The sequence below is a fragment of the Staurois parvus genome, unplaced genomic scaffold (genome assembly GCF_062004578.1).
Source record: "Staurois parvus isolate SC_StPar_1 unplaced genomic scaffold, SC_StPar_1.0 ptg000178l, whole genome shotgun sequence".
Lineage (NCBI taxonomy): Eukaryota > Metazoa > Chordata > Amphibia > Anura > Ranidae > Staurois > Staurois parvus.
The window spans coordinates 2,559,695-2,586,908 of NW_028317974.1; the positions used below are offsets into that span (position 1 = coordinate 2,559,695).

Here is a 27,214-nt window from a genome sequence, read left to right on the forward strand (position 1 = left end):
ACAAACTTAAAGTGATGACTTGTTTTGAAGCCCATTTACTGCTTGTTGGTAAAATAAGCTGGGCATTTTGGATATAATGTGGACTGGTTGGAATCCCTTCTGTTTATATACGATGAGTTTTCCTGTGTGGTTACCAGGACAGAAAGAAAGGAAAAATTAGTGGCCATGCTTGTCAATAAAAGCACTTTATACTTCAGGGCAGGGGTCTTCAAACTTTTTAAACAGGGGGCCAGTTCACTGTCCCTCAGACCGTTGGAGGGCCGGACTATAGTTTAAAAAAAACAAACTATGAACAAATGCGGACACAATACAGGAGATGACCAAAGACTGCGGACATACAACGGCGGCGGGAATACTGGGCCAGCGGCTCCATAAGATGCACAGGCATTTCCCCCCAAGTGTATCTTATGGAGCGAAATAGTGCCCCATCATTGGTGTCAGTGGGAGGAATAGTTCCCCTTCATTGGTGTCAGTGGGAAGAATCGTGCCCCATCATTGGTGTCAGTGGGGGGAGGAATAGTGCCCCATTGTTGGTGTCAGTGTGGGGGGGGGAATAGTGCCCCGTCATTGGTGTCAGTGGGGGAAGGGGATAGTGTCCCATCATTGGTGTCAGTGGGAGGAGTAGTGCCCCATCATTGGTGTCAGTGGGAAGAATAGTGCCCCATCTTTGGTGTCAGTGGGAGGAATAGTACGTCATTGGTGTCAGTGGGGGGGAATAGTGCCCCGTCATTGGTGTCAGTGAGGGGGGATAGTGTCCCAACATTGGTGTCAGTGGGAGGAATAGTACCCCATCATTGGTGTCAGTGGGGGAAAGAATAGTGTTCCATCGCTGGTGTCAGTGGGTGGTGGAATAGTGCCCCATCGTTGGTGTCAGTGGGGGGGAGGAATAGTGCCCCATCGTTGGTGTCAGTGGGGGGGAGGAATAGTGCCCCATCGTTGGTGTCAGTGGGGGGAGGAATAGTGCCCCATCATTGGTGTCAGTGGGAGGAATAATGCCCCATCATTAGTATCAGTGACACCAATGATGGGGCACTATTCCTCCCACTGACACCAATGACACTTAACTTGCAGCAGCACCATCTGCACAGCACAATTACCTGTCAGCTGTCCTTTTTCACTCCGGCCTCTCCCTCACTCGATGTTCGTGGGGCCGCTCGGCTCTGCCTCCTCGCAGGTGATTGGCAGTCTGTGTGCCTTTCCTGAGCTACAGTGCTGGCACCCAATCACCGGTGAGGAGGCGGAGCTGAGCGGCAGCATGAACATCAAGTGAGGGAGAGGCCGGAGTGAAGGACAGCTGACAGGTAAGATAAAGCAGCCCCCTGCCCGCCCCTGTACTTAGTGTCCCTTCCTTGCGGCAAATACGCCCCTGCCGGTGGGCCGGATAAATGTCCCCGGCGGGCCGTGTGTAGTTTGAGGACCCCTGCTTCAGGAATCCTAGTGATGGATGGCAAAGAAGAACAATAGACTGTGTTAATATTCACTTATCAAAATCATGTGAAAAGTAAATTTGTGTTTACTTCTTTCATTTGCACACAACTGGACAACTGACGTTAATATTTGCAGAATCTGTGAGGCTGATTTACTAAAAGGAGTTGAGACTCATCACACAATTTGTGTGAATATTCAGTTTAGTTATTCAATCATTTACAGATAAAATAAATCACTAAACAGGATTTGATTTTCACGGTTAGATTATTGAAGTGAATCTTCACACAATTTATTGTGTAATCATTCTCAACACATTTTGTATATCAGCCCAAGAGAGTCCATGCTGACCCATTATATGTATTGTGTTTTTTTTCATCCCTTTGTTAGGTAACATAAAAACTTGCAGAATTGATCTTCCTGAGGCTTCTGAACTTGAGTAATCTGAACAGAGCACATGCACAGGCAAAATATTTGCAGGCATTAAGAACAGAAGTTTCTAAAACAGCCTTTTTCAACCAGGGTGCCTTGACGTTTATTCTGGGGGTGCCTTGGCAAAATGCCTAAAAATTGCCCAAAAGTCAAAGGTGGATCAAGCCTGCCTTTTAGATACACAAAGCCACAGGTTTTCATTGTGCACCATTACGGCCTTCTAGCTGCCATCATCACATCACAACCAATGACATCTTGAGTTGATAAGAAGGATGTTCGTTGTCTGCACAGCATTCTTGGTTGATCCTCCCCTGCCTCTCTCCATCAGGGGTCACATTAGCTGAGTGAGAGAAAAACGGAGGGAGAGGAGAAACACTGGAATCCTAATCAGTTCCAGTGTTCAAAAGTGCATTTAAATTTGGAAGAATAAATTATCTTTAATGTTGGGTGTCCTACATGTGTGGATGTTGATGCATTATGTAAAACTATTAGAATATTTTTTTACATTTTAAAATGGGGTGCCTCAAAACTGTCCATAATTTTAGAGAGTGCTTTGAGATAAACACTCTCTAGAATTCTTCCTATTCACAAAAGCTCCATGCAGAAGTCTTTGGAAGTCTATCCAAGGACAAAACCGAAATTTGGAAGCTGCAGATATGCATCATAAGCCATTTCCTCACCACAGATGCAGTGGTATATCATCTCTGTACTATATCTCAAGGAAGCAAAAGTATGCTCCTGGCTGCAGGGATACAGTATATTGGTATAAGACTGTCATATCAATTACATATAATAGACCTACCGTATTTTTCGCTCCATAAGACGCACTTTTTTCCCCCCAAAAAAGGGGGGAAAATGTCAGTGCGTCTTATGGAGCGAATATGGAGCGGCCGGTCCGGTATTTCCACTGCCGTGTCAGAATACCGGGCCGGCCGCTGAGCTCTGCAGTGGCGCCTTACCTGTTCCTCTATCCAGCGGCGCGCTGTCTTCCCGGCTTCTGTAGTGTGCGTGACAGCCGGGTCCCAAAAAGCGGAGCTCTTTGTGAATGGTAAGGCGGTACCTGGGACACATGACAGATCCCAGAAGCCGCCGGACCAATCACAAAGCGCAGCGCTTCTCGCACATGCGCACTGGGCATCCGGCTGTCCGCCGAGCGCCCACACTACAGAAGCCGGGTAGACAGCGTGCGGCTGGATAAAGGAACAGGTAAGATCAAAGAACAACTCCGCGGAAGTAAGAGCGGGTACCTGTCAAATTCAGGTACCCGCTCCCCCTCCCTCCCCAAAGGTCAGCAGTCATCTCCTGTACTGTCCGCAGTCTCTGGTCATCCCTGCACTGTCCGCAGTCTCTGGTCATCTCCTGTACTATGTCCGCAGTCTCTGGTCATCTCCTGTACTATGTCTGCAGGCCATTAGTTCATCATTTTTTTTTCCTGTTTTCTGCCTCTAAAACCTAGGTGCGTCTTATGGTCAGGTGCGTCTTATGGAGCGAAAAATACGGTATTTTATTTACACTGAGTGTAGAGAACTATGGAGCCTTGAAAAGGTCTGCTGTTATTGGGATAAAACCGTAAATGTGGCATAGGGTGCGGAACTTTTGCACAAAAAAAAAAAAAAAAAGCAAACACAAAACCTGAAGGTTGATTTAATAAAACTGAAGAGTACAAATTCTGGTGCAGCTGTGCATGGTAGTCAATCATCTTCTAACTTTAGTTTGTTCAATTAACCACTTGCCCTCCAGGGGATTTACCCCCCTTCCTGACCAGGCCATTTTTTGCGTTATGGCGTTGCGTTATTTTAACTGACAAATGCGCGGTCATGCAACGCTGCACCCAAATTAAATTCACCTCCTTTTTTCCCACGAATTGAGCTTTCTTTTGGTTGTATTAGATGGCCTGTGCGTGTTTTTATTTTTTGCGCTATAAAAAAAGACAAACAATTTTGAGTAAAAAAACTATATTTTTTAATTTTTGCTATTAAACATGTCCAGTAAAAAATAAAATTTTGTCACATTTAGGCCAAAATGTGTTCTGCTAAATGTCTTTGCTAAAAAAAAAAATCTCAATACGTGTAAATTAATTTGGTTTACGTGAGAGTTATAGCGTTTACAAATGGTGGTATATATAGTGGGATTTTATTTTTTTTTTAAATTTTACTAGTAATGGTGGCGATCAGTGACTTATAGCGGGACTGCGGCGGGCATTCTGACACTGTACTAATCGCACTGGGCAGGAAGGGGTTAACATGTAAGGTGATCAAAGGGTTAACTGTGTGCTGTTTTACTAAGGGCTGTGTGTTAGTGCTTCACTGTAAGCACACTGCTTTGCATGGCTGTGCTGTGGGACCCGATGATTGACAGCCAAAGCCACGAATGGCAGCGCAGATAGGGTGCACGCCCCCTACCCGGAAATGCAAAATAACGTATTATATATACGTGATTTTGCACACCCGTGCTGGCCTGTAGCAGTATATCTGCTATAGGGCGGACGGGAAGCAGTTAAGTTTTTCCAATAAAACCTGGAAGCCGATTGGTTTCTATGCAGAGCTGCACCAGATTTTTCACACTCCGCTTTTAGTAAATCAACCCAATAATCTGTTGGATGCATGCAAAACAGAGTCACATATTTGTCACCAATACTTTATTATACATGGTAACTTGCACAGTTTAAAACAGACCAGCAAAAATAATGTATAAGATATTTACAACCTTGCAATTGCTACCTAACTGTACACAAGGCAAAGTGATCATAATAACACAATCGGCAGAATAATTGTGCACAAAAGACAATATTTAGTAGACATATTACAGGAACAGAACAGTGAATGACATCACAAGTCCAGTGAAAATAAGAATTTTACAAAACATATCAATTTACTGCAAACAACACCCTTTATTACATTAAGCATCAAATTTAATTTCAGTAGTAACTTAGCTGGAATCTGAAGTACAGATTTCTTGAGCAACTATAAGTCTTTTCAGAGTGGCAACCTCAGCAGATAAATTTGCAATACCTCGTTTTAAATACAAGCTTTCTGGCTCAGAAGCCTTGTAAACATTGTCTGTCATACCGACAATTCCAGCAGTTTTGCAAATATCTGGGATTTTATCAAGTTCCTTATGGTGCCACTGTCCTGATTTAATAGGCCAGTCTGGCATATTAGTCACTTGAACTGATAAAGGGGACAAAGATGTATGTACCACATTTTCACCATTATGGTTTTCGAGTGGAAAGTGCTTTTTTGAGGACATGTCAATTGGCAAGGGCAGTTTTTGTGTGGCAGCAAGCTCATTCTCCAGTGTTTCCGCTTTGACCTGCATAGCTTTAGTCTTAATTCGCAGTTTGTGTGGCAGTGCAGAGGAATTCACTTCAGGAACTTTTATAACTGTTGTATGACCATTTTTTAGTTCAACAGGGGAATGAATTGGACCTTTAGGAACCTGCTGCTCATCCTCCCCATCAGAAGTTTTTCCCACCACACCCTCATCAGTCTCTGATGTCCTTGGAGAGTTACTGGAGGAACTGTTGATTTGCAGTAGAGGAGGAGAATGGGAATAACTAGGAAATGTGCTTCTAATAAAGTTCTGATAAATAGATGGGGTGTAGGAAGGGGTTTCCTCTCTAGATTCCCGAGGAAAAGTCTCTATCTCTAAGGGTTCCTGCTTTATCCTTTGGAACTTCATTTCTGGCGTTCTGCAGCTGTTGTGAAAGGGGTTTGGTTGAATATGATCTCCAGATGATGTCTCAGATGCATCTGACAGAGAACTCTGAGGGGAGTGCTTGATTACAGAAATGCAGCTACTGGTCATGAGAGGGTGTTCGTGTTCATGATCTCCTGAGAAAGATCGTACATTGGATTTGGCAGTTGCGTACTCCTGAAAATATACAGCTGTGCCACTTGTAACCTTTTGTATCTCTTGAGCATATGATGCAGAACTTATTAAACCAAACTTAAGTTTTAAAGACAGCAGTTCAGTTTTCAGGTTAGCATTCTCCTCTCCCAGTGCAAGAAGTTTATTTTCTAAAACCATGTCATTCAGCCTGCGTTTCTCTCGTGATCTTTTAGCAGCCTCGTTGTTTTTCCTTCTCTTCTCCCAATACATAGCATCTTTCTTTTCATCAGGAATGAATTCCCTTTTTCTGCGACATGATGCTGACTTGTTTTTTCCAACACCTTCATTGTACAACATATCATTACTAGAATCCATTGATTCAGATATATCTGCCATATTAGAATTTAACACAAGGATGTTCTCCATACCACTTCTTGTATCTGTGCATTCCTCTTTTTTAATGGTTGGCATTTTCCTTAGCTGCATTAGCACCAGTTGGAGTCAGTCACCATTCACAGTTGCTGGAGAGAAGAATTCCACAGCATTTGTTATAGTAAATCAACATGAAGACACCAGTTATACAAAATTCCATCTGCTATCGATATTTCTTTCCAGGTGCTGAAGTTGTTCATATATAGCCATTTTCTCTAAATGATCCATATAGGCATTGTTGCCTGCAAAAAAAAACAAAAAAACAACACTTTAAATATTAACCAATGACATAAAAGATCAAATGAATGTACAATAACTCAACCTATATGTGAGGGTTTTGGAAAGTCTGTCTATGAGTTGTCTAAAAGTCCCTCTTGCGAAGAAGAAGTTATGATACCACTAGAGAAGTTGGTTTGCTAGTACGACCACAAGTTCATACACTTCTGCATTTTCACAGACCATAATATACAAGTCCTATTTGCGGTTCATATGGAACAGTAATCAGGTGCAGTAATCTTGTTATAAACTTAGATATATTTAACCCTGACATACTACGCACATGCTCGCAACATTGCATGTCTCATTTGAAATCATGCAATAAAAAGAAAGAATTGAGACCGAGTAGAATAATTGGTACTTGAAATTCAGAGAGAAGTAGAAAAAGTGGACTTTTGTGGGAAAAAACACTTCATGAAAACAAAACACTACAAATCATACTTTAATATCTCTCTGCATAGAAATGTTCTCTCTAGTAATAGGATGGTTCTATTTATGGCACATAAATCAATAAACCAGCAGCACAAGGGTATTACTGGCTTTATACATGAAATGCAGGAAGTTTTAAAATCTAATTGTGTTATGGCTGTCCTTTAACACGGACTACCTTTACTACTATATTTAGTAACTTGGGATTAGCACAGTTCACGGATCAAGGTCAAAGGTAAGAATGGATGGAAATACAGGTGGGTGTCAAACAACAACTGACAGTACGTGTGCAGAGTCAGGTAGCTTTCATTTTACACAACACTGTCAGCAAACATAACTCTTGTTAAAAATCCTCAACTCAAGTTATCTGCTATCAGTCTTTATTATTCAGATTAACTGCTATTAGAATCTTCAGTGTTCACTGATGAATACATTATTTCACACGCACAGCCTTTCTGTGTACTGTTCTATCTGCAGCAATTAAAAACTTTCATCATCTCATTTAATTTACACCTTCACTGGTGTGGCAATGTTAGCAATATGTTAGGCATTACAAGCTAGTGCAAAATCAGGAAACCAAATGATTTTAATTACATGACGGACTGGAATCTACAATCTGAAAATGAATTCAATTGCCCATAGCAGCCAATCAGACTTCAGTTTACATCAGTTTAGCACAGTCAACAAATTGTACGATGATTTCTGAATAGTGTCTTTGCATATTAGCTTTTGCTTCATTAAATAAAACCTGCCAACATACTGAGAATTACAGTTGGCTTATTGCTCAGATTATCCTTAAGGAAAAACAAAAGAGTGATTTCTAGCTCTGGAAAACTGAGTTTAGGTGATTCATGTCTGATAACGATATTGCTGCTAATTAAAAATAACAAACGGCGATCATGTGACTTCCTTGCACAGGCAATTCATACCACAAAAGATTAGCCAGTATGTGAAATGGATGGCTTGCCGACTATGACTCTGCTTGGCAGAAAAATGATGCTTCTGCTTTTTGTGACTTACAATGGTTTGTTAGATTTTCAGTGAATCGAAAATAGTAAAAGAACAACTGTTCACATGAACATTTTCAGCCAGCTAATGCTCACTGTGTTTTCTGCCAAGGTACACAAAGGCAGCCAACAAGGTTAGCTCTTCACTCATTTACAACAGCTCATTAATCTAATTTTATCTCTCTCCGTAGTATAAAAACACTCAAAGAGTAAAAAAAACTATTTGAAAAGATAAAGTCAAGAGGCAAATTGAATGCAATGTACAAGCCATCTTTAGCATAAGAGCAAAGAAATTTACTTTATTTATGTTAATGTTTGACACAGTTTTATCCTGCCATAGATCTGATGATCCTGTGTTGTAAATATCAATGATTTGTTTACTTGTCCAATCCACTCTCACCATAACATGACATAATATCCAACTGACAGCATACACATCCTCAGATATTGGACCACATCTATACTGTATATAAAAGATCAAGTGGGGATCAATGCTGGTATTTCAGTTTGATGTGAACATATTTAATTTATTTACAACAGTTACCAATGCTAATAGTGACCTGTGTATTGCACTAAATTGAGTTTCTAATTGCAACATACATCAGGGATGTTGAATTCCTATCGCCCAATGCCTAGGACATGCATATCCGGGCGCCAGACAAGAAGTTTTTTTATACATTTAGCCCTGCTGCAGGCAAGCAGCAGGGTTTAGAGCCAACAGTCGGATCTTGTAAAAGCGTTCCAAGCGGCTCCAGAGAAGTGGGGAGCTGTCCCCTCCTGCTGCCTTCTGCAGGCTGTCTGGACGTCTTTACATTGTATTTTATTTACATTTTATATTTTTGTGGGTAATATCTGATTATTATGTGCAGATTATTATATGTTTTTTATTTAACTTATTTTATTTTTTTTTTAATTAGATTTTTATTTACATTTTTAATTTTTGTTATAATTCAGTTATCTGCAGCCTTGTACTGTCCGAGTCCCATCCACTGGGAAAGGAGACAGAGCCTGTCCAATCCAGGACACCCGAACAACCAAGCAGTGCTTCTGCTGGCTGATCATAGAGGTGGACAAAGACCAGCACCACTCTGTCCGTCTCTAGGATATAGGAAACAGGAAGCGATGAGCATACATCACTTTGCTGGATGGAAACGGCACCATTTTTAAAAATGGAAAGCATTTGACACACCAATCTGTGACCAAATGCTTTTCAGGGCAGAGGAGGGATATGGGATCTTACTGAAAATTTTCCAGCGAAAAATAAAAAACAAGTTTAAGTTGCCATACAGCGCCTTTCATTTTTAAAAGTCCTAGATATTTCTAAAAGCACCTGCCTAAAAAAAAAAAAATGTAAAAATTAAAAAATAATATCAACCTTTTGTATTTTACATTCTGATAATTGTTTTTTTTTTTTATCAAGACAAGTAGATTGTATTGAGGGACAAGTAGATTGGGACCTCGATTAAGTCCCTTGGACAAGTAGTTTTTGTTTTTTTTAATTTCCACCCCTGATGCATGTTTACCCACATCTGTAATTTACTAAGTCATCATATCTATGAAAACATATTATAAAGCTTAATTTGCTATATTTATTTGTAGCAAATTACCACACGTGTGAAATTAGGCATTACTGGGGTAAATTGGTTTCTTTTTACCATTAATGTCCTCCCACATAAAATGAAATTCAGTTATGTTAAAAAAAAGAAAAATTATTTATCCTTAATGCCTCAACCTCACATCAAAAAGAGTCCAGTTAAGTTAAAAATGTAAATAAATCTAGAAAAATTTAAACAATGATCATGTAAAAAGAAAAAAAAAAAAAAAGAAGCATTCCAATAATTGTGCTGCAAAATAAAACCCAAATATAACCACTAGGCACACAAACAGGTGCTGAATCTTTCCCAACAGACACCATGCCCACTGATTAACTAGTTTGGAATGTGGCATGGTGCCTCATTTGTATTTTAAGCGGACAACTGCCAGACTATGTCACATGTATTTCCAGCAATGAAAGATAATGTATTCTAAATATATATATATATATATATATATATATATATATATATATATACACACACACACACCTATGTTTGTAGTTTTGTAACAATGCCATGTCTTCTATAATATCCAGATAGGCTATAGCTAGTTTGCTTTAAGTGGCTATTCCCCTTTTTTTTCTTAAATAACAGACACGTCTATACTTACCTGCTCTGTGCAGGGATTTTGCACAGAGCAGCCCCGTTCCTCTTCTTTTCGGGTCTCCGATAATGCTCCTGGCTCCTCCCCGTTAAGCAGTGCCCCAGGGAATGCCGATTGCCCTGAATGCAGCACTGTGTGCACATCCCCAAGCTGCTGCTCTATCTGTTCAGCAGCATAGAGCCGTGCCCCCCCCATTCTCCGCTCTCTTCACATTGTCTCACTGGCTGTGATCATGGGTTCCCGCAGCTGTCTCGGCCAATAAAGAGGAAGAGTCCCCAGAAAGCAGAGGCTGTGGAACTTTGCTGGATCAGAGGGGGGTCAGGTAAGGTAAGATAAAAAGGTAAGAGGGATGGGGGGGGGACCGCTGCACCAGAAGGTTTTTTTACCTTCATGCATAGAATACATGAAGATAAAAAACCTTGAGCCTTTAGAACCACTTTAACCTACATGTGGTAGCTATTGAGCCTGTGTACATAGAGATCATGCAACCCGGAGGCTTTAACTAAACCCATAAAAGGTCATCAGAATACAATGGTGCAGCAGGGGAGCTCCCTGCATCCACAATTTGTCCTGAAAAAAACAAGGTATAATCCACCTGGATACACTAGGTAGTTGTGATGATATGGGCAGTTTTGCTTATGCATGTCAAAGTTGCAAAATTGGGTTTGGGCATTAAGGTTCGTTTTTACCTTGGTCATGAAGGGGTTAAGGAACACAGGTCCTACCCCTTTGTAGTTTTGGCTTTCTAGTGGAAGGTCAGAAATTCATTGTATTTTTTTGTTGTCAGTGTCCAAATAATCCTGTCTAAAAAAAAAAAAATGCTAACAGGTAGATGTTTATGCCAGAATGGTGCTATTGGTTACAACTGCTTCTTCCTGCCTGGCAGTATTGATGTACACTGAGCTGTGGCCCAGCAAATCAAGCGCCAGAACAGTCCGAACTCGGACGGAAGAAGAAAAATGCCTGTGACTAGTACAGAGGTGGAGGGGATCACTTGTCAGTTAAGTTTGCCAAAGTGTGCAACTATGCTGCATATACTAGCACATGGTGGCTACTAGCTCCTTTAGGCCTATTTAAGAAAAAAAAACCAGCAGCGTTCAGTTCCACTTTAATGAACGCCAAGAAACTGATCTTACGGTAAGTATAAGAATCCTATTTTTTTTAAACTCCTGGCATACTCATCTGGTTCACAGATTTTGCAGTTCCATGTTTTTTCATGGAGGTTATTAAAAATCATAAAGCACATGAGCTCCAGCAATGAAAATCCTATTCTTGTACGAATAAAAAAAAAAAAAGAGATTTACCATGAAAATCAATGATTATCATTTACTGCAGTGATTCCTCATAAAACAGATCTTAATCCTTCTTCACATGAGTCAGTGCTGCTTGTTCTTTTATTTAGTTTGTGGTAATGACAGTAAGAGCAGTTCAAACAGTATAATAGCATTTCTTTCAACAGTACTTTCATTATGTTTTATCACAAAGGCTCTAAATTACCCAGCACATAAAGTAATATGCATACATATACAAAACTGGGGCCACTTGGAGACTTTACAACAAACTTAAGCTGGATTCTAAAAAAATTCTTATTGGATATCGGAATGTGCCTGTTTTCAATAACCACACAGGATTTGTTTTTTTTAAACCTTCCCAACTGAAAATCATGTTTTACTAGAAGGATTAAGATATATATAGATATATATATCTATATATAGATATATATCTAGATATATATATGCATGCTATCGCAGTGGTCCTTTGTTTTAAAGAGGCAACAAAAAGGAAATATTTTTTTTTTTTGTTTATCTGTCAACGTACTTTTTTTAGTTGCCACTTGGGCCACTAGGCTTTTAGCCTGTGTGGGACCAACCGCAATGTTTTAGTGCACCCAGGAGGAATAGGTGCAATTCACCTGCAGCCTTTCAAAGGGTATGGCAGCCTGAAAGCTGCTGCAGGTAGAGGGGCTGAAGGCTGTACTGAGTGGTATTCACATTTATGGCCCTATGTATCCAGGGATGAACAGCCAGAACACAGGTATTCTGCGCTCTGGACATTTGCACTAAATTGCCAGAACTGGCCTCACACTGACAAAATGCCTGATGTGCATGTGGCCTTAGGTGGATTCTGAAGTGAACACTATTTTGCTAAGTAAAGAAGAAATGTATTATTTGCTGACCCTGGCTGGATAAACCTCTTAAATTAGAGCTTGTTCACAGCTTGTGTTAGCATGCATATAACACACACACACTGGCATACATTCTTGGGCTCCATGTACACGGACACTTCTGAATGATGGAAACTGACTGCTGGAAAACATAGGTTAAAAAAACACATCTGTTTAGCTGCGTTTGCATACCGCGTTTATGTGCGTTTGCGTTTTTTAAAGAGAACCTCAAAAGACCTTCCAAAATACCCAAAATGCAGTGAAAAAAAAAATTTTACTATTTTAGACATTTTGAGAGAAATAGAGAGAGCAGAAGCAGAGAGAGCGGTATTTGTTGAGATTACCTGTCTTTTTTTTTTTTTGCGGTGTTTGGGTGTGTTCCAGCTCATTTCTGTGCAGAAATTATTGCAGCAGTGTCTAACATATTTTCTTTCATGCAAAACCTCAAAGTGGTGGTGGTGTACCGGGTCCATTTGAGTACCGGGAAAACACTTTGAATGCATTTTTCATGATGAAAAAAGGCTCTGGACGGCATCTGGAAATGGAAGATTTAAAAAAATTTTCCAAACGCTTATATACGCGGTTTGGTGCATTTAAAAAAAACGACTGTAAACTCAACTGCCTGTAAATGACATAGTGTACATGGACACATAGGAAAACATTAGGGAGAGTTCAGGGGCTGCTAAAAAAAAAAAAAGAAAAGAAAAAAGGAAAAGCTCCTAAATGTGAGTTTATCAGCTGCAGTGTACATGGAGCCTGGCCTCTTGCACACAGTACTGATGTGTGAACATCTGTTTTTTGGACGTAATTTCAGGCATTTATTTTTATGCACCTTTTTGCGCATACAATATTTTCTTAGGGAAAATGCATTATTATATAGGATCATATGTGCATATTTGCTCGCAAGCAGTGTAAATTACTGACCAAAAATGCAGAATTTTTGAGAATATTTGTTTTTGCTGAGGAATACGCTGCACCTGTTTATGTGCTTGTGTGTACAGGCACATTGTAAATAATAGTCTACATGTTACCTCATTAAAAAAAACAAAAAAACAAAAAAACTACTGAGCTTTTTTCAAGCTGCAGTGTGCAAGAGGCTCTTCACCCTGTAAACAAAAATTTAAGTCAGCAGGTACAAATAAGTAGCTGCTGACTTGAAAAAAAAAATCACACACTTGCCTGTCAAAATCAGGTACCCACTACCCCCATAAAAAAGACACATTCTGAATATGGCAGATGAGGGGGAAAGGTGCACGAAAAGCAGAACTTCTTTTGGGTGAAGCTTCGCATTAGGTTGAGCTGCACCGTAATACTTTTTCTTTCTTTTACCTTGTGTATGTTATTGCATTGTGCTGTCGTGTTGTGACACATTACAGCACATCACAATGCATAAAAATGAAACATGTCCTATTTGTTACATACATACTAATGCAGCTCATTGGTCTGAACTAAAAAAAAGGTATTAAATCTATTTGCCTTTTTCTTGCACTGGAACTGTGTTGGGAGCCGCATGCCAAATACTCCTGAGGCCCTAAGAGATCTGGTCAACCTTGGCACAATCTCTGCACAAATCACCCATCTCTTGCCTTTTATGAGCATTGCCCCAAAACTGGGGGAAAAAAGTTTCTGGTATACTGGAAAGTCTGTGTCTGATGATATAACTCAGTTGCTTACAAACATTCACTATCACTAGGTCATCTTGTGATGGTGTGACCATGTATGGCCCCATTCATTTTATTGCAATAGTTTGTTATAGTTGAGTAATTCACACTGGCATTTTTTTGTGGTTGCAGACAGAAACATTACCTATGTTTATGTATCACACCCATTTCAGAAATTGATCATGGTCACTGATGGATTTGACAGCTATCTCACTAAGAAAACTGGTTGCTCGAAATCTTCCCATCACTCCTGGAAGTGGACAGTGAAAGGTTTGTTTGTTTTTCTTTATAAGAAACAGAACATTTTATGCTTAGCTGTGCTGTGATTAAGGGCTGGTTCACGCCAGCACAAAGTGCAGGAAAGGCACATCTCTCACATTACGCTCATAATGCACTGCCTTTGCAATCTGTTGTGGGTGCCAATATATTCTTAATGGCATCTGAAACACAGATGGCAAATGCAGTGCATTTGTGGCCACCAAAATCGCATGGTACCGCAGTACCATGCTATTTGGTGTGGTGCATTTATTAAAAGTAGTGCATGCACTACTTTTTGTGTAGTCTAGTGTGATTTGCAGCACATTCAAATGAATGGGTTGTAAAATCGCACTGCAGGGGAATGTGCAGGAATCAAAGAAAGGTGGACTGCGTTCCCGTGTTATCCAGGTGTGAACCAGCCATAAGGCAGGCCATAGATTAGTAAGTTTTTTCATTCATCTAACAAGTTGAAAGAAAAAAAAAAACCTGACCCGATTACGAATGTGTGGATGCGGAAATCCTCCCCGTTGTCTTTGTATTCTAACAGCGGAGATACTTCCCTGCCATCAGAATATACTGATCAGCGCTGCATGCTAAAGTCTTGCAGCGCTGATTGAGTGGAAATTTTCAAACAGGCTGGTTGAAGTCAGTTGGTAGATGGAATTCTGTTCAACCACAGTGCCCATACATTGAACGAAATTTGTACAGTCCATGTATGGTCAGCTTGAAATGTTACTAAACCCACAACAGTAAAATCAGTCTGTATATGCAGTGAAGCATGCTTGATTTACTCACTGTGGAACCTAAGGGGTTAATCCTCTGCATTGTGTAAAAAGGCTGTTTTATCCTGTCTTCTCTGATCCTCCTCTTCTTCCATTGTCTCCCTCTTAAGTCTTATCTCCTGATAAGACATATAGTGTGGAGATACTCTGCACATGCTCAGTTTGGTGTGTATTGCTAGAGAGGTTTTCTTTTTTTTTTTTTTTTTTGGATGAGTGCATGTGATCAGCACAGGGCAAATCAGCACTGTTCAGACAGAGGTCAGGAGTTCTGCATCCTCCTAGAGCAGAAAGAAAACTCCTTCTACAAGCTTTAACCAGTGCTCTGCTGGACACTAATAGAAGTCACAAGACTGCTCTAACTGCTGACAAGAAAAGGTATTTAGCTGTTTATATTTACTAAAATAATTGCATTTCCATATTCTGTGTATTGTGGGAGACCAGATGTAGTGAATGCAGGGTCCTGGGTTTAGTAACACTCCAAGTCAGAATATCTCTTTTGATATAACAAGCTCACTTAAAAGCTCTTGCTTTCCCTCCGATATTCATTTCTGAATGGGCCAACTGTTGCAATGAATGAATTAATCTGTAGTACATGTCCCTGTTAAGGGACTACACCAACAGTGTAAGAACCAAATCAATAGGACTTTGTAACTTGGATATCTCAAATCAAATACCTTCTTTTCCACCTAGTCTTAGAGCTATTTTCAGGCAACCCCCATGTATAAACAAGACAAAAGTACGTTATGGTGTCAGTTCACACCAGTTTTGCTGTGGCGTGTCCATGTACACAAACTTTTCGAGGAGTTTAGAGGAAGAAAAAAAAAAAAAAGAATGACAGCATGTCCAGGAGAAACAGATTTTTGGCAAGAAAAAACGATTGAAGCGTGTAAATGCGTGTTAATGAAAGGTTCGTTTTGCACTTGAACACTAATTAATTTCAAGGGCCAGAATAAATTCTTTATTCTGGCCAGTGCAACGAATTGATGCCTGTAAACACGGCTAAATGCGTTACATACTTTTGCAAGTGTCAGGCTTTTCTTTTTGCCCAAGACGCTGCTGCCAGGATGAGGCTTCTAGGAGAGTTACATAAAATGTCCAGTTGGCATGAGGCCTTAAAATGGGTTTTCTTCATCATATCTTATTGTACTGTACTTACAACAGTCATTTTGATAAACTGAAGTGTTCTTTTTCATGTCCCTGAGTACATAAAAATCCCCAGACTTTCTTGGGGGTTTTGGGGTGTGCAGCTGGATTACAGAAAGATGTTTTAGGTCGAAACCTATTGGATGTCTTAGAAACAGCTTTACAGACTGAACTGTGATGGCCAGGGCTTTCTTTCAGCTGGAACTTGGTGGAACTCAGTTCCACCAACTCTGGCTCAGGTCCTCTTCTCCTTGCTTGCTACTATCACTTGTAAACACAGAAATCCGGCTTCTTTGTTTACAAGTGACAGCTTGTCTCCCAATGGCTTCCACACATCTGATCTCCTGAGCAGCTCCCATTGAGTACAGGATGGAGCAAGGGAGATGCTGGTGCAAGACCCCAATGGATGGTTTCTCTGCAAGGGAGAGAGACGCCTACAGTGTGTGGGGAAGTACTAGAGCTGGCTAGGTACTTCAGCTTAATATAGCAAGGCATGCGGAAGATGGTGGAGCTTTTAAGGAGGGCAGAGGTCAGAGTTGAAGAGGGGTGAAAGTGAGATGTGGATAGGGGATTCAGTGGAAGGTTGAGTTCTGAACTCTGCACATATTGAACTCCTGATATTTAGAGTCCTTTTAAGACCCTCCCACAATTATTGAAATTTGACCACACCCGCTATTTGATGCAGTTTGAAGGGTGTGTGTGGGGAGGAGAGTGGAGTTTGGGGGGGTCATGGTCATCTTCCTGCACCTCTTTTATGAGAAAAAAAAAGTTCTGGTGATGAGTAACTTCATTGCATGAATTTGAAAACATTTTGTTAATAGATATAATACAGTTAAGCACAAATGAAAGAACTAGCACATAGCCAGTGAGGTCATTTACCGGATTTCAGTCATGACATTTATCAGGGTAAGTTTTAGTCATGCTTGGTGTTTTGGGGGGGTTTAGTTGATTTTTGTTTTCTGTTCATTGGGCAATATGTAGTTATTACTCAGCTGCTACAAAGTATACTTCCTTCAGTTCTGATAACAACATCAAAAGTTACAGAAATTTTATAAATAATTATTTTCTCCAATTATATGAATTCAACAGGTCCAGGTAACTTATGCATTGTGGGCCATGTTACAGCATTGTCTATTTAATGGAATGAAAAGATTTCCCCAATGTTGGTGTTCACCATCTGTCACATAAATTCACATAATCACTTCTGATATGAAACTGTACATGTATGCACAGGCTGGTAATTGCAGTTGGATTTTTTCAGTAGATAGCTATTTTCTAAGATAAAATCAGCACTGGAGATGTATGCAAGTATGCACTATGATTCTGAAAAAAAAAAAAATACTGTCCAGCAGTTAGAACGTGAAGAGATGCTACCTAGTATCCCAACATCTAACCCTCTAATGCCTTTGGCACTTGCAGAAGTTTAGTCATAATTACAGTTTGGATTCATTCACAGGGGTCTAATAAAAATACTGATATCTATTTTTGCATGCACTGGTCAGTAAATTGCTTCTGTTTACTCATGTTTAGACACCTAAACATACATAAAATATTTACATCCATAAAAATTATTCCATTCCTTTACTTCAGTCCCAACATGTATTTGCGTTTACTTGTGTACACGCATAAATTACCCATAAATAATAACTGCGGGCACAGAATTTTCTGCTTTCCATTTTATATTTAATAACTTTATACTGAACACAGCATGCAAAATTACTGAGCACAACACAGATATGTGCATGGGCCCATAATCTTACAATACTGCTGAATTCAGACCTGTAAAAAACGATATACTTTATGGAAAGCGGTTTTCTTTTCTATGTTCTTGAAAAAAAAAAAAAAAGAAGGATTTACATGTTAATCTGAATAAAAGGGGAGCACTAACTACAACTAACTCAATCAAATCTAAGTCATAATTTATAGCAACATAAAGATAGACAACAGTCAAGTAGGGGTGTCTCTCCAATAACCAAGGCACTATGAGCTGGGTGCTTGGGTTCTTTTGGTACCCTAACCACAGATCTACTTCTACAACCTGGTATTGAACCTCTGTCTCCAATCTCAAACCCCTACTCACTCAATCTCTCAACTTTATGCTATCCTCCTGAACCAGGCATTCACTACCAGCTGTATTACATCTCTGCCTGAGAAACAAACCTGAAACATTTTTTCATCAAAAACAATCTCCAAAAATTTTTTTACATTGTATCTGTGGTTTAGGAGAAATCCTAACACACTGGTATCAATTCCCTTCCTCCATACAGATAATATTCCCTTTAGCCTTGGACCAGTAATGGCATTGCAAAAAAAAGGAACCATGCTATACGGTCATGCCCTTTGATTCAAGCCTTCTGGTTACAAATTTTCACTACATATGAGCAAGTCACAAGCCTCAAAATACTACTGATATCAGAAATCACACTCCTGGGTTACATCTCCACCACCAGGCCTGTTGTGCTTCTTTCTTCTGATCACCAGAACCATTATCTTGGGGTACTGGGTAGAACATCTCCCTGAATGGATCACTGATATTACTCACCTACAATGTATAAAGGAAATGATAGCCCTACTACGTGATAGATTTGAATAATACATTTCCAGTTGGAGTATCTGGATTGCTTTTACGAGCTCTATTTAAGAGCTTCCTACTGTAACACCATTCATTAAAACTATATTAAAAAAGCAAAAACAAAATTGTATGAATCTTAGATGTGGTGGCTGCTATAGTTTTCATTTAGTTTTTTTTTTTTTATTTTATTATTACTTTATGATCCAGTGAGTAAGTCTGTTATTTTTCAACTTATTTTTAAAAACCAAGCTATCCAGTATCAGACAGAGGGATGAGATTTAAAACTGCCAGGGATGCTTACAATAGTCAACTTTTATTCATTTATATAAAAAAAAACATTTATCCCAAAATGGAAAAAAAAACTATTTGCTGTAACTAATACTAAAACTAACTGTCTATAAAGTGTTAGCTGGAATTTGAACTGAAACTTGGCCAGTTCAGTAGGGACTGGCTGAATTTCCATTCATATATAGGTAGGCAGGTTGTACAGAAGTCGATCTACCAATCGACTTCTGTACAACCACCCAGTCAGATTTTCCCTGTTCAATCAGTGCTGCATGCTATAGCCTGCAACGCTGATCAGTGTATTCTGATGGCAGCAGTGTCTCCCCTTGAAATACAATAGCTCTCTGGGGAGGATTCTCTCATTCACATTATTATTATACAGGATTTATATAGCACCAACAGTTTGCTCAGCGCTTTACAATACAATATGTGGATGGGGGAAATGAGTCGATTATTTAAGAAAGAAGTGTGTTACAGGCCAGATCACCAGGAGAAATAAAAGAAAACTATGTAGCCGCCACACCTAACAGTTGGTAAGCTGCAATATTAAATTTTACCTATTGGGTTTAATACCGCCGAAACCCATTGACCAGGATCAAAGACTGCTGCCCCACATGAACTACCACAGCCATTTTCCCCCCAACTGCCTGGCCCCCCTTCCCCCTACCCACTTTTCCTATTCTTTTTCTTCTTGTAGTACATGGGGTGACCTGAATACCCACAACACTGAAAACTAACACTTGCTACCACAATGGCCCACACAGCCCAGTGTGAATATACCATGAACACTTTGACTTTCGCTTTGTTTGTGTAAAACCTGATCTTATTAGGATTGCAGACTTCATGACATTGTCATATCCCTTTGTACATTCTAACTTTCCATACTATGGCTTGCTGCTGAAACCGCCTTTACCATTTAAATAAAAAATGGACAATGGGCCATGATTGTTGCAGCTCAAACTAATCCTGTATGTGGGATAAATAATTTCAGGTCAATATCCATTTGTCAAGGTAAGTGATTGAATAGCGGATATTAGCATGACTGGGTGAAATTTGGAAGATGACCTAATTGGTCTAAGAAGCACTTGATCAGATTTTTAATACCTGGCTCCACCACAAACCTGACATGGCACCTACAGCCAATGGATGAATTAACCAACTTAATAGGCAGTTTCAAAATTGCTAGGCAACACTGTTATAATGGTGGATATGTGTTTTATGCTATGTGTTTCACACGGGATGGAGTCTTAGGAGGACACTCCGTTGTCTTAATTACCAAAAATTTCATGTTTTATCCTCTGAAGTTTTTTTTTATAATATTATTGATCAGCTGCAAAAAAAAAAAAAAATCTCTGCTGCCTTTTGTGCTTATCTGAGAATGTATTTTGAAAAAAAGAGGAGAAAACATGGCTCAAAATTGCCCAACAGTTGCTAATGACAGTCACCATAGATGTCATGTTTTCATACATTCACAATTCCAGTTGTCTGATATTTCATTTACACCTTGAGGAAACATTTGTATAGTTAGTAGAAGCTAGGATAAGCTATTTTCATTATGGAAGTTACATGCTATCTTATATTATTGGTCACATTTATAACAGAGATCTGTGCATGACTGAACTACAAGTCCCATCTTCCATCATAGCAGACTGACTTGTTTTTCTCAGTGGAATACAAAATGAGGTGAACTGCTGATTGCTCATATGCAAAAAAAAAATAAATGCCCATTTTTTTGCTGTAAATATATCTGCATTTATTTTTTTCCCAGAAAGGTGGAGTTAGCCTTTAACTAATCAATCACTGTAATTTCAAACACATTCATCAGGAAGTTACAGTTGCAGTGAATGTTTGGAGAATGTCACATTCATTGCTGTACCCATGCAGTAATATTATCTCACATTACGAAAGCATATGTTAGATGTGTAGCCCGTTTTAATTAATATGTATATCTGTAATTTAACCCCCCCCTAAAACTTGAAATAGATTATAACTTGGTCATAGTCCTGTCCATTGGTCAATTAGGTTGTAATGCATTACCATTTGGAAGTATATTTCATTGTACCAGGCCTGTAGAAAAAGTGTGCTAACAAGCACAACTGAAATATAAAACATCCTGTTGTGGCAATCCTACCTAGATCTGTGCTACATATACCAGTTACATAGATGTGACCCAAAAGAAGTAAAATGCCACACACTCTGATGAATAATGACTTGATCATATGCATTGTGATATTTCACAATATGGTATTGCAGATTGTGGTACCATATCATAACTCTATTTCTCGTAATAAGCTAAATTTAATACACTAACTCTCATAATAGGCATAGATTTCCAGTAAAGGATAGATAAATATGCTCGCACTCAACTGGGCAGCACAGTGGCTAAATGGTTAGCACTTCCGCCTGGCAGCACTAGAGTCGTTGGTTTGAATCCCAACCATGGCACCTCCTGCCTGGAGTTTGCATGTTCTCCCTTTGCCTGTGTGGGTTTTCTCCGGTTTCCTTCCACACTCCAAAAACATGCTGGTAGGTGAATTGGATCCTGTCTAAATTGTCCCTAGTATGTATGAATGTAAGCTAGGGACCTTAGATTGTACACTCCTTGAGGGTTAGGGACTGATGCGAATATATAATATGTATGTAAAGTGCTGTGTAAATTGACGGCGCTATACAAGTACCTGAAATAAATAATAAATAAATAACTCATCCCATCGCTTACCACTTGTGGCCTAAACACAGTGAAAAGGTGATGACTATTCAGTAAACATGAGATGACAGGGAAGTGTAGAACCTCTAACTTGCAGCAAAGATTAACCTGAAACTATCTGCATATTTTTGGTAATGTATTTATTTATAATAGTTTGAACACAGATCCAAAACATGACTTTCCACTGTTAACTGCAGTGGCACAGTAGCCATGTGTAATAAAAGAGATGTTACATTTACAGCAGGAAATTATTTTACAGGGAAAACTATATCTTATAAGAATGTAATTGAATGTTTATAAAGGAAGTAACGAATCAGGCATATACTATTATTCCTTCTCCGTTCATTTAGGTTGCACTTATACTAGGTTGAGCTGAACCATGCCTGAGTTAGATGGTCTGCACTCACAATGGGCTGTAAGGCTAGGTTCACACTAATGCGGTGCGGTACATCGCATGTAATTCGCACAGGAATTGCACCGTATTCCTGTACAAATCACATGCGATTTGTGTGCGGTGCGATAGGAGCCATACATTATGTATGGCTCAAATCACCACGCACCCGCACCAAAAAGGTGAAGGACCCTTTTTTGGGTCCCCACTAGAATCGGTTCGCATGGGTATTCACAAATATGCGATCCAATTCTGCACATCGCCCCAATTTTTGCAAACCGATTTTAGGGTGTTGTTCACTTAACATACACACTCGCATCGGTAAGCATGAACAGAGTGCAATTCTGATGTGGTGCGGAATTCGCACAGAAAACGCTGAAAATTCCACACCGCTTCAGTGTGAACCAGGGCTAAGCAAGTGTTCCCAGGCACACTTCAGCAGGCCATAGACAGAGCGATTTTCTTTTATGCAACCACACGTTGCAGGAAAGAAAAATCGCTTGATTCCCCCATCAACACAGTCAATCTCCCATGGAGCCATTGTTTTCTCCCAGTGGGGGGCATCCCACTGATTACTGTCACTACTGCCGCTAGCAATAATCACATGTAAAATTCAACAGGCTGGTAATACCACGTTGATCTCTTGATCAACTTGGGTATATTCAGCCTGCCCATACATGGTCTGAATCTTGCTAACCGGCCGAGATTCAAACCGCCTATGGCCAGCTTTACAGCATCCCCTCTGCCAACCAGACTACAGTGAACCCAGCTTCTGTGCTTAGTCATCTATGGATAACTCTGCTCTGGAAAGGTTTGCACTCATTGAAATGAACACACATTGAAAGGAACCTTACCAAAACAGAAGTATGAACCATAAGTGGCCCCAGGCATGGTACACTTAAAGCGGAGCTCCACCCAAAAGGGGAAGTTCCATTTTAATGACTGCTGCCCATTAAGGATGGGCACCTTTGGGGGGCGGGTACCCGAATTTGACAGGTACCCGCTCCCACTTCCGGTCTGATCGCCTAGGAGATTGGAAGCGGAAGGTGTCCTCCCTCCCTGTAGTCTTTTGGGACACGTGACAGGTCCCAGAAGACTGCAGGACCATTCATGAAGCACAGAGCTACTCGCGCATGCGCAGTGGGTACCCGGCTGTGAAGCCGCAAGCTGTCACAGCCGGGTGCCCACATTGAAGATGCCGGCCTCCTGGAATACAGGACGGCCAGTGACATGTTGCGGGGGACACACCACGGGACCGAGGGACAGGTAAGTGGCTGTTTTTTAAAAGTCAGCAGCTACAGTTTTTGTAGCTGCTGACTTATTTTTTGATAGGGTGAGTGGAACTCCGCTTTAACCATTCCTGGACATGGTTCTGAGCACTTGCACAGGGCCAGTGGTCGGCAAGCCGCGGCTCGCGAGCCAGATGCGGCTCTTTACACATTTTAATGCGGCTCTTCTGTGTGCCGGGCGCCCGCTCATCTCCCTCCTCTCGGGCAGCCGCCCCAAAAGTCAGGACTCTGCAGCTAGCCCAGCAATGGGCAAACTACGGCCCGGCGGACCTTTTAATCCGGCCCGCGGAGCGTGGCAAACATTGGCTGTCAGGATGTAGGCGGGGCAGCGTGACGAACTCCTCTCACAGTCCGCCCTGAAGACCGGAACGGCGCGGGAACACGGCGAGAGGAACGCGCGGAGCAAAGGTAAGTGAATTGACACAATATGGGGAATGAATTACTATAGGGGGGATGAATTACTATAGGGGGGATGAATTACTATATGGGGGATGAATTACTATATGGGGGATGAATTACTATATGGGGGATGAATTACTATGGGGGATGAATTACTATATGGGGGATGAATTACTATATGGGGGATGAATTACTATATGGGGGATGAATTACTATATGGGGGATGAATTACTATGGGGGATGAATTACTATATGGGGGATGAATTACTATGGGGGGATGTATTTTCAGTTTTAAAAATGTGGCTCTCAAAATAAATTTCAATCGTGGTTTTGGCGAGATTTGGCTCAGTTGAAAAAAAAGGTTGCCCACCACTGCACTAGGCAAACCGTCCATGCCCGGGCTTGGTTAAAACTGCCAGTGCGCATACACCCTAAGATTTAGTGACAATTACAGTATCATCTTAGATATCAAATGAAAATTTAAATACAATTTTGCATTCAATATACAAGATTATCCAGTATTAGAAAATATCATATCCATGATGTCTTGAAAGCCAGAGCATAGATGCCATGCAGTGCCAATTAATTTAGGCTTCTAGCTTTCAAGAAGTGCAATCTTTATCTTCTCTTTAAATTATTTAAAGTATAACTATAGGCAAACCTTTTTTTTCCTTTTTGGATACAGTGAGGGAACATTATAACCTGTTTTTTTTCACCATCTGTGTCCCATTGCAGAAATTTCTCTTCACTTCCTGTCCCATAGCCAAATAGGAAGTGCAAATTAAAGGAATTCCTTGGGGACCCCCAGGTCACCAGAACTAGTGTCTCCATTGGAAGAATTCCCCTCTTACTATTCTGGGGACAACCCAAATTTTGGGGTATTCTTTTACTTTCGCTTTCAATGATAATGGTAAACAGGCCAAATAGGGTGAACATCCTTAACGGGGACGCAGACAGCAATAAAAACTGACTAATGTTCTAATCCCTCTCCAATCTATCCAAATCGAAAAAAAAAAAAAAAGATTTCGCCTTTAGCTATACTTTAAATGACAATTGCCACATTTTCTCATCAATGATGACTTTATTTGTTGCTTTTATGGCAAGATTTTTTAAATGAGACGATGGGTTCACAAGGGCAATTTGTGACTTTTAAACTTTGTTATTAATAGGTCTAGATTATGTAACAATATGTGTAACTTCTGCTGTGAGCAAATATAATTGACCCCTACCCTTGAGGTACTTAGGTAAGCGGATCTTATACAGGTGTACTAAGAGCGCAAATAGGCGGAGTGTAGCTGGATCTCTGTTACAACTAATCATAAGGTTAACCAAAAGGAAAAGCTTGCGCATTTTCCTTCACAAATGAAAAAGAAAAAACTTTTTCCAGACGCAGTCTGTCAGTAAAATTGGTAAGAAAAGCCTGGCAACAAATTCATCTTGGCAGCAAAATAGTCTTACACTGACTTAATTAAACAAAACCATCTTAGTTCTTGAATCAAAACCAGTTCTGCCACCTAGGGAGGAAATTCTGTTTACTTTTACATCTGAATGTCCTTTAATCAATTGTTGATAAGGAATTTGATTTGTTACTTAGTCATGTTAACATTATGTGGATGAACGTTCCACACTTTTTGAATTAAAACTTTAGACAGCTTGGTGCAATATAATGACAATTCATGGGGGTATGAAGTCGTCCACGTCCTTTTTACTCTGGCATTCCTGTAGTCCATTTTTAACCTGTGATTTATATTAATCAAAAATGAACTGCACTGTATCCCCATGGGTGCAGGGATGTAAAAGGATGTGCATTCTCCTATATCCACCCATATCTGGGTCTAATCAGGTTCATAGGACCAAATGCAATAACCTTTTACAAACATGGCCGGAAGAGGGCAGATAAAGGCAAAAGCACACATATGAGGATTACACGGGTCTCTTAAATTGGAAAAGACCTGTTTCTGCTCTGATCCAACAGCAATGAATCCGTCTAGATTCTTCTGCTGAGACGAAATGGAGGATGACCTTGTGAAGGGGGGTCTATGTAATTTACAGTGTTATTACGCTTTTCAGTTCTTGCACAGGCATGTATATCTAAGAAATAATATCAAATTTTTTTCGATGAAGGGTATAGGGCATAAAAATGTAGCCAGCTGTAAGCATCAATTAGGCTTCTTTTCAGTGTTTCTTAGATTTAGGGCTGTTCTATTTGCCTCATAGTAAATATTCAGATACAAACCTGCACTGGAAATGACAGTTGGTGAATAAACATCTGAAGCTAATTGGTTACTATGGTGCAATACAGACTCTTTAAGAATGTTGATTAATAAAAAGGGTAATTTGCTCTTAAAGTATAACTGTCGCAGATCACAATTAGATGCAGCCAGCTTTGCGTCTATCGATCCATCTGGTCCCCCTGATAGAATTGTGAGGTTAGAAATGCACAACTAAATTCACAAAGCTCTAACACAAGGATAAGATCTTTATTTTAGCCATGGGACTATAATTTTTAAATGATCACTGTCACTTTTTGAAAAGAAGGATCCTTAAGCTGGCCATACAATTTCTTGTTGAATTTCCTTCAGATTTACCTTCACCGATGTGGTGCAAGCCTGATTGCAGATTGCATACAAATTGAAAGTGTTTAGGTTTGACCTCATATTATATGGTTTTGGTAAATCTAAAGAAACATTTTACAAGAAAATTGTATAAATGTAAGACCAGCCTTATCCTGGTGCGTTACAGCTAATTCACACATGTGCGGTGCAGATTGAAGCTCAGGTCTCACAACTAATTGGTAAAGTAGTTACTCACAGGTTCATGTCAGGTTTACATCAGGTTCAGAACAAGATTAGCTCAGGATTTTATCCTGTTCACACATATGCGGTTTAGAAAGGGTTCTCATAGAAGTCAATAGCCTGTAATCCACACCTGAACCAACCCGCACTGCTCAGAAATCAGACAGCACTCTTTTTAAATCCGCATGCACACTGGATGTTTTTACAGCTGCTGTTTTTGTCGTTTGGCGGTTTTTCCTACAGATAGTAAACTCTCCAGCTTGTTATCCTATGTGTAATCAGCATTTTTTGGCAGGGGGCATTTTTTGGCTGGAAAAAAAAACAGAACTAGTGGGTTTCTAGAGGAGTTTTTTAGCTGTAAAAAAATGCTCTAATGCTGAAAAATGCGGTAAAACACAGCAAACCGGCGTTTTTGGACCTTTGAGCACAGAACATTTTTTCTTGGTTAAAAAACTCAAACGTGGAAAAACGCTGCTAAACGCTAAAAAAAACTTGCATTTTTAACATGACTTTACACAGCTTTACTACGACGCCCAGGGTGCATGGAGCCTAAAACTGCACTGAATCCACACTGCCAGTGCACCGGACATATGTGAACAGGCACCATAGGAAGCAATGTTTTTACATGTCATGCAGATTGGATGTGGTTCAAACCGCATCCAATCCGCATATGTGAACGGGCACTTAGTAGAGTAAGATCTGATCTGTTTACAACACTATTACTTCTGGATTAGTGA

General features: G+C 40.1%; 1 protein-coding gene across 1 annotated transcript in view; it reads right to left on the reverse strand.

Moving 5' to 3' along the window:
• Positions 1-4,480: 4,480 nt before the first annotated feature.
• The window catches only part of NFIL3 (nuclear factor, interleukin 3 regulated), a 29,684-nt gene continuing 6,950 nt past the window's right edge, over positions 4,481-27,214 (reverse strand). The window contains exon 2 of the mRNA XM_089677151.1: positions 4,481-6,362. Coding sequence (XP_089533277.1) covers positions 4,786-6,174 — 1,389 coding nt within the window. The 5' untranslated portion in view covers positions 6,175-6,362 and the 3' untranslated portion in view covers positions 4,481-4,785. The remainder of the gene's footprint in view (positions 6,363-27,214) is intronic.